Raw genomic sequence first — 16,566 nt, 5'->3', positions numbered from 1 at the left:
CCTAAAAAAAAACCTTGACCATATGACGAGCATTGTCCTGTATATAAAGAAGAACTTGCATTAAACCAGGAATGTAACAGCCTTTATCTCAGGTGCAGTAATTGATTATTCTATTGCAGATTGCAGTATGGAAATAAAAGAAAAAATATCTACATACCTGCTCTGAAAGGAGGAAATAGAAAGTAAGGAGATTAGAGAGGTCAGGAGCTATATGTAAACCTGTTTCTTCATGTACAGTAGAAACAGCATATTGCATGGGTGTGCAGTAAAATCCCAACAAATGTAAATCAAACACTTTTCACATGTTTACTCTCATGTCCTTTCCACATAAAAAATGCAGTAGTAATATTGTATGCTTGATTATAAAGGCTTGTACCATATAACCTGAATGGCACTGAAAAAAGAAAATAAAAAAATCAGGCGCGCATATTATCCAGCGGGTGGGTGGCAGAAGGAATACATCTGCATAGCAGTAATGTGAAAATTTAAGACAAGCATGACTCCTCTACAGTTTAAACAGATTTCCAAAGCAAAGACCTTTTTGTGAGTGGGAGGTTTTATTCTGCAGTATTTTTAACAAAATCTGGATGAATTTAATCAAAGATATTAACCATTGGTACATTTGTTTTCTCTAGTGTAACAGTTATAAAGAAGTAAACGAACAGAAGAACACCCCCTGACTGCTCCATAACAACATAAATTAATAGCTTGTATATGTCTATGCATAACTTTTCATTACATTGTATTACGGTGTACTGCCACTGTGAATACTACACCCCTCCTTATATGTACCAAGACCAAAGCAAATTTAAGTTGCTACAACAATTCCCTGTAATTCTAATAGTGTTTGCCTTTTTTTTTTTTTTTTTTGTATTGCAGAGTTATGAGTGTGTGTGTCATTCTGGCTGGGAAGGGGAGTACTGCCAACAAGAAATTGATGAATGTTTATCACAGCCCTGCAAAAACAACGCCACCTGCACAGACCTTCTCAACAGCTACAAGTAGGTGTGCGAGTTGGCTCGAGGGCACTGTCCTCACGAGGTGCATCAGTCACCTAATAAATGCAGAAAAAGAAGCCGTTCAGAGATAGCAATATGTCCTTCTACTGGCAGCGGAGATAATGAATTGCAGATGGCAGGTAAAACAAATGAGTCAATCAATGGCTCACAGCATGGAAAGGTTTCAGGGGATCTGTGACTCATTGGAGGAAAAAGCTGGTGTATCTGCTTCAACTAATGCCCCCTCCCATCTCACTGGGGAGACGTAAAACAGCTTCAGGTGGAAAAGTTAGAGATGGAAAGAAATGCAAGGTGGAGTGGTTGGTAGTGCTTGGGTACTCACTGCCACCAAGTGGAATATTCATCTGCTTTAACAGCAGACACCTTAGACTCACACACATTCTGGTTCACTCTCTGCTTCTCTGTCCCTGTCTGTCTCTGTCTGTGTGTAGCATTCCTACATTTCCATTTAATCCCCACTCAGTGTACTAACCTCCTGTGTCCTACATCCAGCTGTCCGGAATTAAAAGCTACTCTGACCAGTACTGCAATTAACCTGTAAAATCCCTGCACAGTCTCAGGCAAAGATCCAGTAGCGCAGTGCTAATGCATGTAGTGTGACTCTATGTACATGTACATGTACATGTGAATCATTTAGGGGGAAAAAATAGAACATGGGTCTCTGAAAGAGAATTACACCTTAAACTGCCCTTAACTTCTAAATAAGTTGCAAGTGTTTGTTAATTTAGGATTCATTATAATGCATGCCAAAATGACCTCTACCGTACCATGTCTCCTCTCTGGTGTATCCAAGGTGTTTGTGCTCACCAGGCTGGACAGGTGTGGAATGTGCTGAGGATGTGAATGAATGTGATTCTGGGCCCTGTCTAAATGGAGCTCAGTGTCATGAGTCAGCCGTACCTGGGGAGTTCTCCTGCACCTGTCCTCCCTTTTTCACTGGCCCCTTGTGCAACCGGCCTTATGACCCCTGTGACCCCCTCCACAATCCCTGTCTGCACAACTCCACCTGCCTGACACGCTCGAATGGAACAGCCTTCTGCAGATGCCCAGCTGGTGAGTGAACATACAGCCAAAGCCTCATACTAATGTTTTAGCCCACTTTTGGAGTGTAACTACACTATTTTTATCAATAAGTTACTGTACGCAGAGTACGTATTAAAAAAAAAAAAAAATCACAATTCATAAATCAAAAGTTTAACGTGTGCATACATAACTGATGAAATGTCTAACGAGTAAATGATAAATATTCCTGCCATGGTAAGTATGCATTCTTTGTACCTGCTCTGAAAAATGGTTGAGGATTTTATAACAAATTATTGTATCAACAAAGAAAACAAATGTTGTGCATAAATCGTATGCTGAACCATACAGTACACCTTACATTAAGATAATGCACTACATACAGTAGCAACAATGCTTTTTTGTTTTGTTTTTTTATACAGTGATTTTGTCTTGCATGAAGTGTGCAAAGACAAAATTTGGATTTGGTTGTAAACAGCATTCTTTACTGCACCTACCCACAATGGTTCAGTTGAAATGATAAAATGCGTTTATTTTGACAGTGAGTGAACGTGTCTTGTTCTGTAATCAGTAAATGATTGTGAAGATTTCTACTTACACTTGTACACTTTATACAGTACATACAATTTATTTATTTTTTTTAAAAGCATCAAATCAAAGCATTAATTATACAGACATTGCATGGTAAAGTTCAACAAATTAAATATATGCTTATTTCCATCACCACATTTTTTTTATTTGAACAAAATAAAAAAAGTGTAATTAAATTGTCATCATCAACAACAGCTGTATGTTTATTCAGCCACATGTTTAACTAAAAACAAACTGGTTACATAGACTTACATTAGAAATAAAGTGCGATGCAACAAACATGAGTGCACCTTTATCACTGCAACAAACACCTGCACGTGTAACCAACAATTGAGGGCAGCTGCTATTTCTAATAGAAAATGGACACATATTCAAAGGAACTTTCTCAACAAGTAAGAAGAAACCAGATTTTGAGGCTTTATGAAGATGGGAGAGGATAAAAGACCATCAGCTTCTCAGAATAAGACAGAACTGCAGCAATAGTTATGAGGTATAGGATGAGATATATTACCCAAATACCAGAAGGCACAGTGGCATCAAAGAGAATTCCCCTTTTGGACAATCTAGCTCTGAAAAACAGATGAGTAATTGCTCCTGACTTGGCACAAGGATTATCAGTAGAAATTGGTGTTTCAGGGACTGACCAAAGTATGAAGGACAATGCATGCAGTCAATCTCTGTGGCATCCAACGCTCCACAATATTGCTTGCAAAACCTTAAAATTAAACATTGCCAAAGAACATAAAAAGAAGCTTAATGGACATTGGCAGCACATTCCTCAGTCAAATAAAACTGGAATAATTTTATTTGGATCAAATGGGGTCCAGCTTCTTTGCTGTGGACCAGTAACTGCATAGTATTGACCATGAAACAGCAGGGTGTTTCTGGCAGGGGTGTGCTGAAATGGGGCTGCATGATGTCAAAAAAAAAAGGGGAGATGATATTTATAGTTTGCGCCATAAATACAGGTTTGTGTACCAAAATGCCGAAGGAAAAGATGATTCCTAGTCTCAAAAAGCTTGTCAGAATGGAAATGTTCCAACATGCTAATTATACAGGCACACTGTGAAAATCACATAAGACTTGGCTACAGAACTTTAAAATCTTGTAATACTAACCTAATTTCCATTATGCAGCCTGGAAACCAATCCCTAACCTATCCACAAGTACAATGCATTTAAAAATATATATTTGGGCAATGCACGGTACTGCATATTTTACACTGTGTGTATGGAGGTCTATAAGTTTAGGTCACCTGCTAAGGGATACAAAATCATATTTTTATCAATCCTTTCGTGTATTGCTTTTACCCTTACAGTATACAAACCAGTGTAGAATTCATGTCTGAGGTATTTTAGTCCAAATGATGTGAGACATTTTAATGGCAAAAGTCAATAAACTATCCACAAAATTCATCTTCCGCTGTCTATTCATATATATTTACAATATGGCTAAATCTACTCTGTAACTAGGCTGTATGTCTCTTGTGACTGATTACAGTTTTCTCATTTGACCAAAAAACCCGTTGTTGTGGTATAATCCGTAGTAACAGATGTGAACTCCCATAATGACATGTAACTGCAGTGGATATGTAATTATTCCAGTAAAACTAACCTCAAAATTTAACAGCGGTATTCATACATGTGCCAGACAAACGCATCCACTGAGCTGAAGAATGATAGTGGTTTTTCAACTTTCAAACTTATGAGTGTGCAGGTTAAGATGCTATAGGGTTCTGCTGTACCTAATGGCTCTATCAGCGCAAAGATGAAAAGATGTTGCCAGATATAAATAGAGCGGCTGGGTGAGTTTCAGAAGGCTTCCTTGGAGAGGAATAGGAAATTAGGTGCTGGCTGCATACATTACATTGAGAGCCTTGCGTGGGCTTGGTCGTTTTCACTTCACACAAGCATTGTGACTCACTACTCTCCGTTATTATTCACCATGAATCCAGCCTACATAGTTACTATTCAACAAACATGGAGCTGTTATACAACCAATGGCTTGATCCCTGTACAACACTTTTACAGACTTTCTATTTACCATTCAGTGTAGGCTATTTGTCTAGGAAACTGTGTAGGCCTTACATTTCTCCCAGGCCTAATTAAATTAGAATTTGTCTGCCAGTGCCAAATTTACTGCCATAAGCAAATCCCATCACACATCGCAGATGCACACCACGCTGTAATTGTTATCAATATAAATTATGAAATCAACATCAAAATGAACCTGAAATAGCATTATATGTCTTAAAAACTGCATTAATTTCCCCCCCAAAAAACCTCATTGTCTTTTAGACAATTTTGGGTAATATATTTTATAATATAATATATTGGCCCCAGTCCAGAATGGCTGTACACTCTAAACACCAAATGGTACCCATCCCAACTCACAGACTGGGTGTGTGCTTTTATACACGGGAACAGTTGGAAATCATGGCAGCTGCACCATGGTTCATGCCTCAGGGTGGACATGAAAGTGTGTGCTGTTACCGAGGCTGTATCATGGAACATGTCAGGTATCTAGACTTAGGGGGTGTATTGCAGCCAGAGATGTTACTGAGCTGCAGCTAAAGCACGAGGCGGTTATGGTGGTGCTGTTTCACCAATTTTGACATTTATAGTCCAAACAATAAATGTTAAGACATGTTTTATGGATGTAGAAGTTAACACAGCACTCAACCCAAAACTGCAGAGGTTTATACTTACTGTGTTGATATTTATTAGATCTAAACCAGTTAATCTGCTGGACCAGTATGATTCTGACACACTGTGTCCAGAGTGTCTGCCGCCTGCTGGATGTGTTGCTGACATTACTTTCATTGATTACACTCTTCCTTTGCCTCCTTGACTTCTTTCGTTTGATGCCACAGATGCTGTTACCTAAAATTACGATGCATTTGCGTGTTCTGGTTTTACAGTTGAATTAGGAAGAGCCCCATAAAGGGCTCCTACATTTTGCTGCCTGACATACTGACCACACTCTTTTACTTCTTAAAGCACATTTCATTGAGCAACAATGGTAGTTATGGAATTTATTTTTTGTTTTAGTATTATATAACCCTGCAGGGAGCAACAAGGTCCTTTCTGAAATTCTGCATTTTAAAAAGCTATATGTCCAAAAACTGAGCTCAATGTGAATCAAATCTGTTTTTAAGATGTTTTGAGGGCAAGTGTTTTGTAACAATAAATTTAAAACCATGTCAGTAGGCAGTGGCATAAATTATCTGTCAAGCAGTAATTCACTAGAATACATTTAAATGTTGCAATGAATAATCCACACATAACCTGCTTCCTCTCACTCTCTGTTCCTCTTGTCTCTCTGTCTTCAACATCACGTTCTTTCTGTTCATTTCTCTCTCCCTCTGTTTCCACTGCCTGTTCCTTTCTGACTCCTCAATTTTCTCAACTGAAATGTGTATTCAAATTATTTTGTAAAATTGTATGCAATATATATATATATATATATATATATATATATATATATATATATATATATATATATATATATATGTATGTATATATATGTATGTATATATATGTATGTATATATATGTATGTATATATATGTATGTATATATATGTATGTATATATATGTATGTATATATATGTATGTATATATATGTATATGTATATATATTATTTAAACCAAATATAAAATATTGTTATATATATATATATATATATATATATATATATATATATATATATATATATATATACAAATTATATTGAATTTTAGAAATGTGTCTCATGTGTAAGCAAAATGTGAACTATATTTAGAAATATATATTTATAAAATGGCCTAATATAACAGGCTATGACAATATGATCATGCTTTGTATCATAGGTTCCACTTTAATAACTGTATCTCTGTGGTAATTAGGTCTAAACTACACAGTCTAAATGTGATCAGGTCAGTGAGTTTTTCTTTGTGATAAAAAGCACAGGGACATTATGTTAATCCTCTCCTGGGAACAGTGGACAGTTCCTGCTCTTCTTGTCTCATCTCCATCACCTTCTCTCATTCTCTGTCTCTTTATCTTGACCCATAGTTTCTACCTTCCCAAAGCCCAGCTTTGAAGGTGCAGTCTTTTCATTTTCATCTGTAGGCTGTGTGAACACAGGGCCAGTTAATATATGGCATTATTAAAAGCTTCCACTGGATTGCTTTAGCAAAAAAAATAAAAAAAAATTATGGTATCTCAATTTAACATGTGTTAAAACCCTTTACATAAAGTAAATATTAAAAAGGTTCCAAGTTTAATAAAATTTTAACAATCTGACTTTGGAATGATGGGACATTAATTAGCTACTTAATTCACTTCAATGAAACTAACCAGCTGCTGTAGTACCAAAAGGCGATCGTCTGCAACACTGGAACCATGATCCACAACCACTCCCTGCTTAACGCAGTGTGGCTACACAAAAACTATTTGTCAGATGATGTCAGAGGATGAAGGTAATGCACTCATGGGTATACGTGGCACTGAACTACAAGCAATCTGTTAGTGAAACTGTGGATTCAGCGATCTCTCCAGTTTGTTGACATAATCAAAAAACCACCATGTAGGACAAAGATTTTGTAGTAAGGACAAGATCACTCACTTTACCCGTGCTAAAGCAACAAAGATGATAATATCATTATCTGACACAGTTGGTTATCCGGATTTGTACATTACCTAACCCAAACCCTGAAGCAAAGGAGAATTGTTTTTTAAATAATATATTAAAGATATTAGTGGTTTTAATCATTAGTTGTTTCTGATTTGCAAAGCTGAATGGGTTTAAAAGCTGTATAGACATAGTTTTCCCAGGACACTTCACAAGACTATACCAGCCTCAAAAAAGGGTGATGTGGCAACTTCAGTGTATGTCAGTTCAACAGGAACTAAAAGGCAGCTATCAGGATGTGCCCAGTGGGAGTAGCATTAAAAGGATTTGTAAAACACAGCCACAATGGAAATGAGTTTTGTCTACAAAGGTATAGTGTGAGAACCTGGAGGCCAGCATAAAACCAGAGCCAGCTGAAAGAATCTTAAAAGAAAATGTAAAGGAAGCAGTTATCCTCTCTTGACTGTAGAAGGCTCCTGTAGGAAGGTTTTGTTCTTCCTAGCAGTGACTCTCCACTGCTGGCCAGGAGGCCTAAGTTATCTTGCCTGGCCAGCACAGATGTTCTACTTTCCCCTTAATGAGGAGCCCCAGCAGGGAGTGCCAAACCTGATAGAAGAGCAACCGGAAAATGGGAGAGTTGGGGTCGAGGTGGGGGTGAGGGTTACTGGCCAACAACTACAAAAAATGAAACACACCCTCCATAGCATCGCTCAAAACAGATTGTGGTATATGGCGGCGAGTGTAACCGCAGATTCTGAGTTCTGTACATAACCTATAGGCCTGGTTGTCCTTGTTCTGTTTGCTCCTGTTTGTAAAGGGAACATTTAGCACATGCTACAACATAGTAAGTTTAATTCCAGAGTCTTTGTTGTGTGTCCTTCAACTCTGTATTTCAGCCTGGTTAAGGTGCATCCACTGAGAAATGTCTTAAAGGAAGAAAGTAACTATATGAGAAAATACAGTATTTAAAGAAGTTAGTTTGAATTCAATAAAAATGTGTAAAGTGATAGTTAGGTTAGATAGATTGGTAAAGCAATAGTTTTTATATTTGTTATGAACAAAGATTTACTTACTATCACAACAAATTGGACCATTCGTTGGTTTGTAATGTTAATAACAAAGTTCTAATATAAATGTGATGAGATCTCTAGTTATTACCTGTTTATGTATTTTACTTTTTATCTTTTTTAATAGTATAGTTTAATTTCCAGAAAGGCCATAAAACAAAGTGTGAAAGTTAAATTCCTGTCATTTGTTAATAATTAAAAATGCTTTGAATGACATATTGGTTGGTCTAAAAGTAATAATCTTAGCCTCACATATCTCTATTTCAACAGTAGAAAGAACACTATGTGATTGCGACAGTGTTTTAGATTAATGACATCCTTAATATACTAAATCATTTTCATCTTCCTTAGCATGTGCTTGTGCCCATTACCACCTTTTTGTTGGGTCTTGTTTTGCCTCCAGCCTATTGCATAAAGTGGAGCAGCAAGGCACTTGCATCACAGTGAGCTTATTTGGAAGCATTGTGTTGTCCCTTTACATACAAAACCCATTTGGTCTCCATGGCCCAGAATATCCCCAGAGGTTTTCCTGGCCAGATGGAGCACAAACCCCTTTATTTGCATGGCATGCTACACTAGCCTTCACCTTCCACTAGATTGAGATCTTGTCCCACCTAACAGTTGGTTAATGAGCTACTGTGAAGCTGTGCCAACACGAGAACTGAGACAGACCTAATATGATGTTGAAAAAGATTTTGTGAGTATTTGTTGGAAAAGCTTGTCATTGCTGCATTGCTGATGGAGGCAGCAACATGACTTATACAGTATGTGTCTCAAATAATGAACCTCATGAAATGGCAGGTATATGTAAATGTCACAGGCCTTTTTCCTCATCTCACCATATCCTAAGCTGTTATATAAACCTGTACATTTTTGTTTTATAAGGCACTCTTCTACATTTTCTCCACCTTTCAATTTCCTTCGCAGCTCTGAATAATTAAGAAGAACATAAAATGTACATAAATTGCTTAACCATTCAGCTGCCAGCAAGAACTCATAGACATGGACAGCACAATAAGGGTAATACAGATGAAAAAGGCTGACCACATCAGCTTATTTGTACACATAACAAACACCAGATTGCTCTCTGCCTATCTAGAGAAATGAGACGAGAACTGTGTCACTTGGGAATCGTAGACAAGTTCTACTTGTCCCCCCCGTGTTTTGTTTAACTGGTTTGAGAAGCTTCTTTTATATGCACCTCATTTTCTCTAGCTTGATATAATTGACCCACAAAGCATGAGAGGGTGGTATGTGAGACTTCCATTTAATTACAATCAGGCACCCAGCCAATCGAGTAGGAAAGGCAGCGGCATGTGATTTCAGACGCAAGAGTTGTCTTTGAGGAGCAAATCCAAGTGCTGATAAGAGAGCATATGGATGGATATGTATGTCATTAATCTCAGAGTGCTTCAAAGGTTTCTGGAAAGAAATCTTTGAAAGACATGAGTGTGACCAAAGCATGTGTGAGAGATTTTTAGGAGACAGATTGCATCTGTTGCAGTTTGCCTAGATTTCTAGATTTTAGTATTAGTCCAGTCGATGTCATGTATCACTGTACCACTAAATTCAGTAAGGCTTAATCTGGCACATATAGATGAGGTATTGATTTGCTTGAGTGTGTCATTTTGATGATTCATCAGGAACTGGTTGCTCCAGCTGTCGCTCCTAAGCACAGAGTGTATTTTCAACAGTTCCAAACTTCCAGGTACTGAGGTTTGAATATCATCAATTCGAATCACTGCATTGATATTCCTCATCCTAAGCTTGACATAGGCCTAGTGTAGGGAGAAAACAGTTATTGATAGGATAGTGGTTTAGAGTGTCTAGGCAAGCTGTTTTAGAGGAATGAACCGCCGTACACACCAGGCTGGCACTCGGTTTAAATAGCTGTATAGTTGTAGGAGTATTGGACAGTCCCATGTTTTGCAGGTCAATAATAGAATGTGGATTCATATTCATCAAGAATTTAAGAATCACATCAAGGACTTTTGCTGAAAATTAATGCTACACACACATGTGACATCACTGTTTGACAATGCTGACTGACCACTGCAAAGTGGGAATATCGCAACAAACTGTATTTGTCCTGACAGTTTGTAATTTTAGACTGGAAAGTTCTTTACTGAGCTAAGTTTATTGTAAACTCCACTGTGTTAAATGATGTTAATCAGCAATATGAAATCACATTTTCTTGTATCACACTTTCTGTTTAAAAAAAGAACTTTCACCCCGCTCTCACTTACGACCCCTGAGGTGTGTGCATGGATGCAGGATATTTCTTGACTAAAGGATCATGTTGTTTACATTCTTACCACTACCATTACCATTACCACCTAAATGTTAATGCTGTGGTAATGCTTTCAATTTACAAAGGCCTCCTTGTTGGTGCCCAGGGCAATTATTTAAATGAGTATTCTGTAGTAACACCAAAAAACAAGCAACACAGCAAAACAACAAATCCTAATTGGACAACTTTATTCATATATGAGATCACACACATCCATACTTTTAAAAACTAATGTTGAAACTTCTGTTTTCTATTAAGCTGTAGGTGTTATTTTATTCAACACATCCACTGGACATCTTTGCCACATGTCTTTGTACAGACAATATACTGTCTGTAAACAGTTGGAGTTTTTCATTGTCTCTTGAAAAATCTGATTGACAATTATAGGCTAAGAATACAGTGTACAGGAACACAGCAGGTACCTTGTGTATTTTATGGGATCACCTGCATTCAGAAACCCAAACACACTCGGTTTACACTAATAACAATTAGTGCACTAAGAAAACGTGCTGTGAGGGAAAATTACAGTATGATTTTGTCTAATTTTTTATATTACATTTTATTAGATTGTTTAGCATCAAATATGTAACCATTCAAATACTCCTCTTTAAGTCTGAAAAACTGCCAGGGGCTGCAAACCAGACATGTACATCTTGTACCAGTACGTATTAATACATGTATGTGCATTTCATCCTGTATTGGTTTTTGCGACTAGCCAAATGGTATCACGAAGGAAATGATTTTACTTTTTTAATGCCACAATGAGCGAAGCTACTGAGGTCGAATAAATCAGTCTGATTCAGATCATTTAAAACAAACGTGTGTTTGACCCCCCCCCCCCCCCGCCCCCGGCATGTGGTTAAATGAGGAGCTCTCAGGAAGCCTTCTCACCCCTCCATTACAATTACAACAGGCATTAGTAAAAAAACGCCAGCTTTAGAATCAGAGACAAAAAGGCTTTTATTACTTTTGCCTTGTGCATTGATACTTGGGTAAAAGACAAAGTCTGGATAAATAACTTGTCAGCGCAAGGGCACTTTAATTAAAAGACGCCTTCAACGAACTTGAATTTGCTTTTTTTTGGTTCTACGTGTGACCAAATGCCATTAAACTTCCCTCTGATTTCCCTAAATTACACTTTCTCACTACTTCTAGGTGAAAAAGTCCTCCAGATAACATCACTTGGAGAAACCTTTAGTTCAGATTATGTTATCTTGTTGCTCATTTGTGATCATGGTCAACCTGCCTTTCCAAAGCTCCCCCTGATGACATCATCTGAACTCCTAATGATGAAAAAGTCCTCCAGGTGATGTCATCTGGAGGACTTTTTCGGCTAAAAGCAGGGAAATGTTTAATATCAGAGGGATGTTTAAAAGCATTAATGTTAATTTACTCCCTTAACTAAGGCCGTAGAAAGCTAGTTGCCCTTTAACTTTATGACCCTGTGATTTTCAGGCAGTACTTTATCTGTATCGTTTAACGCAAATAAAGGGTGAAACACAAGCAAAGAATTTCAGAATATATCTTTATATAATTTAATTTACCAATATACTGGGACTGAGCTTTTCTCATCTGTTACACACTGAAAGTATCAATGCAGAGCCCTTGGGCTCAGTAAGCACCCCCTATTTATCACACATTCGTGTTGATTTTATTATATCTGCAAGTAAACTCATTTCTTTTCCCCTTTTACATAAACAAAATTTCACAACAAAATGCTAAACCATAATCATAATTATTTATTTTAACCTAAACACTAAAAACAAAAGTCCTAAGAAGGTTGTTGAATGTCAGTCAATCAATCATGTCAATCAATCGGTTTCTTTCAATTTATATATATATATATATATATATTATACAGGTATGTTGTTTTTAGATTATGTTGTATTTTCATAGGCTTAATGTTACTAAACCAACACTGTATATCGTCACAGAAAGCTGTCACAATAACTATTTCTCCAAACCACAATTGCTGAGAGCAAAGCTATTTCAAAGAAATCTGTCCTGCAGAATAACGGCCCATGAAAGACAGGCGGTGAATGACCTTACTGTCTTTTAAGCTAAATTGTTAGCATGTAAATTACAGCTCCATTTGAAGAACTACATTATAGTGTAATATTCTGAAGTGAGTGCACACAGAGAGGAAAGAAAATATTAAAATGTAGCAGGTGTTCAGTCTCAGTATGAGAGCATGCCCTTTCAGTGAGCAGAGGTCTCAGCACGCTACTGATACTCCATTGCTGAGGGCAAAAGGTGGTTCTTTTCTTCCATTTTTGCTTTGAGACCTCTGTTTCCAGCCTGAACAACAGCTGCATTAAAAAATGGCCCAAAAAAAGCATCAATGAGCACATAGTGGTATCAAAGGTTTTGCCGTCAGAAAAAGATTCTCAGTCATTAGTAGCTTTTAACATATTGGTGTTTAACCCCTGAATGTTTCACAGCAGGTAAAACTCCCCTTGGTCTCTATCAAACTGTGTTACTGACCGAATATACTCATTTTATGTGACATACTCAAGGGTATGTGTTTAGTGACAGATGTTAGAGGACACAATGCAAACAGGGGATCTGCTGTGTATGAAAACACAGTTTCAGTTATAGAGGCCTTAGATTGTTTTTGGTTTTTAAAATATAGATTTTCACCTCTAAATCCAAAAATGATGGGTCCAGCACAAAATAACAGTCATCATTTTGTTTTGTTTGTTCATTTTTCTGTCTCTGCTTGGTGTCTTTCCAAAAGAGCAACATGGGCATATTTTTTGTTCTTTGTGTCACCTGTCAGATGGACCGTTGTTTGCTCACGTTTTAGCCCTGGTTTTATCTGCTGATTGTTAAAATATATATTGGACTTTCTGCCATATGGGAGAGAAGCTGATAACTCTGACATATGGATCCTCAAACCAAAATACCAAAAAATAAGCAGCATAGAAGTACAGACCAGAGACCAGATGCATAAAACTGTGAAGAGTCAAGACTTAAACTGTGTGCTTGCACAAAAAGACAAATATTCATAATCATACTTTTTCCAGATTTATAAAGATCCGCTTTTGCCTAGTTCTGTTCTATAACTTTCAGTGATCAACAACATGGAAATGAGCTCATGTGCACAAGCCTTTTTTCCAATCCCAGAATTCTCCATGAATAGAAATCCCACTAAACACAAACACAGTCTGCAAAGAGAGCCACTTAGATTGAGGAAGAAGATTTATGGATTGTACTTTATTGTGGAAGTCACAAATGACTAATATGCCTGGCTTATTCCACGTGTAGCATCCACTGACTTATCTATAATTCTCATGACTTTAAACTGACTTTACTACTTCAGTTAAGAAGGAAAAACAATTACATGTGTTCAGTGCATACAATTATTCATTTATACATCTGTTCCCCAGATGTTAATTCTAAGTAAAATCAGCGAATTTCTGGTTTTACACCGTGTGGGAATTTGACGATGGACAATTTTCACGTTTGAAGTGGGGTATGAGTAGGAAACCAAGAAGTTCTCTTCTGACTGAACTATTACAAATGTTATGTATTTAAGGATTAACACTTTTTTAAATGATGGTTTAAGATATTTTGTAATTAGTTGGAACAGAGAGATTCAGAAACAAGCCACACAGTGGCTCCACTAAATAGTTGTCAGATTCAAAACAAAGGTTTCGTACATACAATTGCTAGTTCATTGTGTTGAAGTTGTAAAGTAGCTGCCATAACACTGTAGTTGGAGAAAATGTCAAACTTCAGGGCTATACTGTGTACACATAAGCCAGGGAGAAGCTGTGGTATAGAGCACATCACTGTAAAAAGAGGTTAGTGGCTTCATACAGTATAGAAAAAATATATTAATAGACCAGGGTCTGAAACAGCTGTAGTGTAAACAATGTTTAAATAAACTTGGTGTTTAATCATTTTTTGCCTTCATTAGCAGTGCTGAAGAGGTGGTCCAGGTGTATGGCAGTGGGGTAAATTGGCTGCAGTGGCTGGTGTTTACATGCAAAGAGATTTCTGCTCTCAACCCATTTATTCCAGCAACCCAGTTTTTGGTTACTGTATGTCAAGGACTCACACACACATGCTGTAAATGTGAGAACCCAGGCTGTAGTATTAATATTGGCTTTGTCTGTCCAATTTATAGTTTTTACTTCGTTAGTCAATTGTCGCACAAGATTCTTAATGTATGTGCATGTTTTACACAGCTCTTTATTTATCTTGACGTTTGTGTTGCTGCGTACTAACTAGACCACACATAAATCATGTAAAAGGAATTCAAAAACACATCAAGATGTGCACATCTAAATCACTGTGCAGTGAAGGATCGGTATCGTCACAATCTTTTCCTTTTGTCTTTTTTTTTTTTTTTTTTTTTCTTGGCTAACACATACAGTCAGCCATTATTTTCACTCGTTTAATGCAAAAGTTCTTGTAGCTGTTGAGAGCCCACTTAAAAAACAAACATTTTAAGCATTTTGTTTTATTATTTATTTAGTTAGTTTGTGAGAGAAGAGGATGCAGAGGACGGGGTTAGATGGAGACACGTGATTCGCTGTGGCGACCCCTGAAAAGGAACAGCCGAAAGGAAAAGAAGATTTATTTAGTTATTTTTTGTCATACGCAAATGAAGTGATCAGTGATGTCTGCGATTTGATGCATAACTGCACACAGATGACAACACAGACAAAGACAATATTCTATATTGCACATCTAGTGAAAATATAACTTTAAATGCCCTCAGAGAAACGGTTTCATCACACTGACAGCAACTTTGATAAGAAGACTATAGTCATAAATGTAGCAGTTCAAAGCAAATTCACACTGTTAAAACGAGGGCATCACTCATATTTCAATTGAAATGTCCATCAAAGTTCACTATCCAGTGTGGATTACCCACAATTGTGTCTCCTCTGAGACATTCACTGGCAGGAGCAGTGATCACATACTGAAGCTCCAGCTGGATGATGGAATGACTAAGTGAGCGCACGCCTTGGGTATCCCTCTTTGTGCTCTGTCAGAGAGAAGCCTCCAGTCACTGCTTAGTGGCAGAAGATGCATTACATTGCGGTGACATTCGAAATAGTCCCTGAGGTGCTCCACCATTTCTTTGACTGACAGACCAGCTTGGGAAACCTGTGCTGTCCCATAATTCACCAGATGATCTGTGTTCTCTGTGGTCTCATGGATTCCCTCTCATTCTCACGTTCCAAAATGCACAGGGCTGTGCCACCGTCACTGTATCATAGCAAAGTCTTCCAGACATTTAAATATATGACATACAACATAGTTTATTGAGCTGATTAAAAATGCACTGTGAGAATTGCTTAAAGAGCTCCATCCTGTTGTTAAGCCCTTTCATATTCAGCAGCGCATCGCCAACACTGTCAGCAGAACTGAGTTTCATCTAGGCTAGAAATCAAATGACAAATGATGGCTCTGAATTGCGGCATCTATCTATACAGAGAAATTGATGATCTGTATAATTTTACGCCGTCTGCCATTTACAGTAGATAGAAGGAGAGCAATGACAAAAAAATAGAGTTGCTGTTGCAGAGCATTGTGTGGCGTGTTCTTCTGCTATACTGTATCATTACATATGGTACAGGAGAAACTCCGGCTGCTACGATGACCTTAAGAGCTAAGGAAAATGACACATCCGGTGCATGGTATTAATCACCCAAGAATCAGTAGCTACGATGCTGATATTCACTGGCGCTTCCATGTTTCATAATCTAATGTACCAGTTTTATATAGTACATTATATGATATCGTTGGAACATTTCTTCATTTTTACCCACCTCTCTGTGTTTCACATTTCCATTATTAAACTGCATATGTTTCTCTCAAAAATAAATTTAAACAGGCCCATCATTGTTAATTTAAGCGTATCTCTCAGCTGAGAATTACTACTTACATGAGCAAGAACCCATTAAAATTCCAATATATATAACTCTAAGTTGAAGCAGTTGGAGGAGCA

The 16,566-nt window shown here is 37.4% G+C and overlaps 1 protein-coding gene across 1 annotated transcript in view; it reads left to right on the top strand.

Annotated features, from left to right (window-relative positions):
- Positions 1–16,566, top strand: part of eys (eyes shut homolog) — a 158,296-nt gene that overhangs the window by 55,767 nt on the left and 85,963 nt on the right. The window contains exons 24-25 of the mRNA XM_067522888.1: positions 880–1,001; positions 1,813–2,072. Of these exons, the coding sequence (XP_067378989.1) occupies positions 880–1,001; positions 1,813–2,072 (382 nt within the window). The remainder of the gene's footprint in view (positions 1–879; positions 1,002–1,812; positions 2,073–16,566) is intronic.

Source organism: Channa argus, chromosome 1, assembly GCF_033026475.1.
Source record: "Channa argus isolate prfri chromosome 1, Channa argus male v1.0, whole genome shotgun sequence".
In the NCBI taxonomy this organism is placed as follows: domain Eukaryota; kingdom Metazoa; phylum Chordata; class Actinopteri; order Anabantiformes; family Channidae; genus Channa; species Channa argus.
This window is presented reverse-complemented; position numbering and strand designations above follow the sequence as displayed.